Raw genomic sequence first — 4,460 nt, 5'->3', positions numbered from 1 at the left:
GTGAGGGTATGATAACACTAGGGACAAATTTAAGCCAAGTTAGACCAACTAGGCTCAAAAAGTTGTAAAAAGCATACGGCACAGGGCTACGAAGAGCCCACACCTAAGACAGAATGAGCTACCGGAGTCTGAGTAACATCAAGACGGTAGTATCTGACAAATGTATGTGGAGAAGCCCAGCTTGCAGCGGCACAAATGTCCTGCAAGGAAACCCCTCTAAATAGAGCCCAAGAAGCAGCCATGCCTCTAGTGGAATGTGCTCTGAGGCCCCCTGGAGGCCGCACTCCCTTAGATTCATATGCCAGAGAGATGGCTTCCACAAGCCAATGAGAGAGGCGTTGTTTAGAAATGGGATTCCCCCTGTTTGGGGGGGCCCAAGAAATGAAGAGTTGGTCACTTCTTCTAAAAGAGCTGGTCCTGTTGATATAGGCCCGCAGAGCTCGAACAGGACATAAAGCATTAAGCCTCTGATCCTCCGTGGAGGAGAATGGAGGAGGGTGAAAAGCGGAAAGCTCTACCCCCTCACAAGAAAAATTAGGGAAGCATTTTGGCATAAAGGCCGGGTTAGGCCTGAGAGAAACTTTTTCTCCACTGAGGGAGAATTTAATGCACGAGGGGTGAACAGAGAGTGCAAGTAGATCACTGACACGTTTAGCTGAAGCCAAGGCCAGCAGCAGAGCTGTCTTGAAAGACAGATGCTTCAGAGAAATAGCCTCTAGGGTCTCAAAAGGATGGTGAGTCAAAGCATCCAGCACCATGGAGAGGTCCCACTCAGGAACAACTCTTCTAGTGACTGGAAGGGAACGACGGGCACCCTTCATAAATCTACGAATAAGAGGGTGTTGCCCAGCCGTGCTGCCATCAAACCCTACATGACATGCAGTGATGGCTGCTAGATAGACCTTGATTGTAGAAAATGATTTTCCACAGTCCATAAGGCCTTGCAGAAAGCCCAAAATATCAGCGACTGAGCACTGATATGAAATCAGTCTGCGCTCCTCACACCATTCCTCAAACACGCGCCACTTGCAGTCATAAAGGGACCGTGTGGAGGAGGCTCTAGCGTTCTGAATAGTTGCAATAACACGTGGAGAAAGCCCCAGTGTATTTAGGTTTGCCCTTTCACGGGCCAAGCCCAGAGAGCCACCCTGTCTGGACGAGGGTGGTAGATTTCCCCATTCGCTTGGGACAGGAGGTCCGTACGTAATGGGAGGGGCCATGGCTGTGCATGCAGAAGAGGGATTATCTCTGCCAGCCATGGAGCCCTGGGCCACCTCGGTGCTATCAGGATCAGTCTCAAGCCTTGTTCCTTCACCCTGAATAGGGTTGGGGTTATTAGGCAAAGAGGAGGGAACGCATAGAGCAGCACATTGGGCCATGGATGAGCCAGTGCGTCCACGCCGAGGGGGGCATCCTCGTCCTGTAGCGAGAAGAACATAGGACAATGGGCGTTTTCGCGCGAGGCGAAGAGATCGACGTCTGCCTGGCCGAATCTCTTCCAAAGCAGGCCCACTATTTGAGGATGGAGACGCCACTCCCCGTAGAGTGGGTTCCCCCTTGACAAAAGGTCTGCACCCCTGTTCAGAACGCCTGGGACATGGGTTGCCCGTAACGACAGAAAATGTTGCCTGCTCCATACTAAAAGCTTGTGAGCTAAGGCGTGGAGCTTGGAGGATCGCATCCCCCCTTGGCGGTTGATATGTGCTACAGCTGTAGTGTTGTCGCACCGCACTAGCACATGATGCCCCTGCAGGCGGGGCAGAAAATGTTTTAGAGCTTTCCACACAGTGAGAAGCTCCAAATAATTTATGTGGGCTGAGTGAAGTGTGTGGGACCACACGCCGTTCACTATCCTGCCCTCCTGTGTGGCGCCCCACCCTGTCAGCGAGGCATCTGTCGTTACCACTTTGCGCATCATGACAACCCCGAGGGGGCTCCCATGAGCGTAAAACTCTGCGTTCCTCCAGTGGCGCAGCGCTGTTGTGCACGCGCGCGAGACTGTGACATACAGGGAGAGATCGCATAACGGGCTGAGATGAAGAGATAAAACCCACTTCATGAACGCCCTCATTCTCAAAAGGCCTAGTGGCAGGACATGAATAGCCGAGGCCATGAGACCTTGTAGTCTGAGACATGTACGATACTGTACCCTTGCTCCTTCCCTGAATTGTGAGAGACAATTCAGAAGAGAGAGAATGCGCTCTTGCGACAGGCGCGCGCGCATCGTAATTGAATTCAGCTCCAGTCCCAGAAAAGTCACATTTTGGGATGGAGTGAAACTGCTTTTGCTCACATTCACCCGGAAACCGAGTGCTTTGATGTGAGTGAGCACACGGAAAGTATTTTGAATTACTTTCTCTCGCGAATCGGCTATGATCAGCCAATCGTCTATGTATGTCAGGATCTTGAGACCAGCTGTTCTCAGCGGCGCAAGCCCTGCCTCCGCACACAGACAGAACGTCCTCGGGCTTAGTGAGAGCCCGAACGGAAGAACTGTGAACTCGTAGCAAACGCCCTGGTAAGCGAAACGGAGAAATTTCATGTGCGGAGGATAGATGCTTATGTGGAAGAAAGCATCTTTCAGATCGATCGATGTGAACCAATCGTTCTGATTTACTGAGCGTAAGAGAGAACCGTGTGTTAACATTCTGAAGCTGTATTTCCTCAAATGTTTGTTCAACACTCTGAGATCCAAAATAGGACGAAGAGAGCCGTCTTTCTTTGGAACTAGGAAATAACGAGAGTAAAACCCCTGCCCGATCAGGTGCGGGGGTACCACTCGCCCCCTTCTGCAGGAGAGAGGAGATTTCGTCTTTCAGAATGTGAGCAGAGCTCTCTTCTGTTTGAGAAGAGAGAACTCCGTTGAAACGCGGGGGTCTTTTGGCAAACTGAAGCCTGTATCCCCTGGTTATTGTGTGAATTACCCATTCGGGTGCTGACACAGACTGCCAGGCTGTTACCTGATTCGCAAGTGACCCCACACACACCGGAGAACTGCTTACTGCAAATTCGGCCGGTTTGTTCATTTCTGGTGCAATGGCGCCCTCTAGTGGACAAACTAGGGGTGACATGCAGGGGTTCACAGAAATGTGCTCTTTTGGGAACGAATTCATTTGATTCGTTTGTTTTGAGGTGTATTTTGTGTGTTTTGTGTTTGGGAACACATGGGCCGAAGCCTTTATTTGAGTGAGGGGAACAAAGTTTGAACGGTGTGGTGACACTGCTTGAACACTTTTCCTCACAACAGACCCCTTGAACCTGGGGCGAGAACACACAACGTCCACTGAACACATGGGGTGAACGACCTCCTTTTGAGCTATTCTCCGTCTTTTGGACAGAAGCTCTGGGGCAGGAAAATAGTCTGTAGGGCTTGTGGCCCGTGAACACAGACTCGGCGCCCCCATTGGCTGAACATCAGGCCGGCCGCTTGCGTTTCGGATCCGAGGGGGTTTGGGCAGGGGGTTTTCCTGCGGCAGCGGGCGTTGTTCTTCCCCAAGGTTTTGCGGAAGGATGGTTGCCCTGTCGCGGAGGGGGTCTGGTGCGAGGTTTATCCTTGCCCTGATGGAAATTCCGCCCTGTGGCAGGGGGAATAGGGGCGCGCGCTGGGGGCACCTGGCGTGGAGCCGCTTTCCTAGGAAGACATAATTTGAAGGCTTCATCCTCCTTCTTTTTGTCGTCGCAGCGTTGTTGCATTAATGCAACAGCGGGGCCAAAGAGAGCCTGTCCGGGCTCTACCGGGGCGCCCGCAATCCGCCTCTTTTCACTGTCAGGGAGGCCCGACAGATTCAACCAGAGCGCGCGTTCTCCTACCACCGAAAGCGCCATGGAACGCCCGCAGGCTTGGACGGCCTGACGTGCGTTACGGAGAACGAGGTCGTTAACTGTGAGAATCTCCTTCCACAGTGATGGGGAAGGGGTTCCCTTGTCCAGTTGCTGTCCCAAGTCATCCAACAGCTCCGCCTGGTAAGCGGAGAGGAGCGAGGAGACATTAAGAGCCCTCACAGTTACGGCTGAGGACCTATAGGCGGCCTGGTGAACAGAGGCAGAAAAGCGGTCCATTTTGTTTGGCAGGACCGGTTTCGGGGGGGCGAGTAGCCCGCCCTGAATGGGGCTGAGGTGTCGAGCGATTGATGGCTCGATAACGGGTGGGTCACCCATGCCGATCGATGCCATATCCTTTACCTCCAGACCCGCGAGACCTTGTTTAAGGTTGAGCGGGTCGCCCCAGTAGTGCTTCATGTGCTTCGCACACGCTGGGAGGACGGGAAAAAGTTGTTTCCTCGGGCCTGGTGGAGGCCCCAGCAACTTCCCATCATAAATGTCCCTCTCCTGGTCGGTGGCACTCTGTGGAGCTGGCCATTCGATGTTGAGGCGAGCGGCCGCTCGCTCACACACATCTAGGAGGATGGACTGGGGTACGGTCGCGGGAGTGTGAATCTGGGGAGCGCCAGAGGGCGGGA

The 4,460-nt window shown here is 53.2% G+C and overlaps 1 protein-coding gene across 1 annotated transcript; it reads right to left on the bottom strand.

Annotated features, from left to right (window-relative positions):
* On the bottom strand, positions 1-1,718 carry LOC108183307 (uncharacterized). Its single transcript, XM_017355161.4, has one exon. It carries the CDS (start codon positions 1,635-1,637, stop codon positions 87-89), a length of 1,551 nt encoding a protein of 516 aa, XP_017210650.3. The 5' UTR covers positions 1,638-1,718; the 3' UTR covers positions 1-86.
* Between the last annotated feature and the right edge of the window lie 2,742 nt (positions 1,719-4,460).

Source organism: Danio rerio, chromosome 4 (assembly GCF_049306965.1).
Source record: "Danio rerio strain Tuebingen ecotype United States chromosome 4, GRCz12tu, whole genome shotgun sequence".
NCBI classification, from domain to species: Eukaryota; Metazoa; Chordata; class Actinopteri; order Cypriniformes; family Danionidae; genus Danio; species Danio rerio.
This window is presented reverse-complemented; position numbering and strand designations above follow the sequence as displayed.

What these genes read in the sequence shown, in the direction of transcription:
- LOC108183307 (XM_017355161.4), bottom strand. Translation starts at nt 1,637, where the DNA reads ATGGAGCAGGCAACATTTTCTGTCGTTACGGGCAACCCATGTCCCAGG.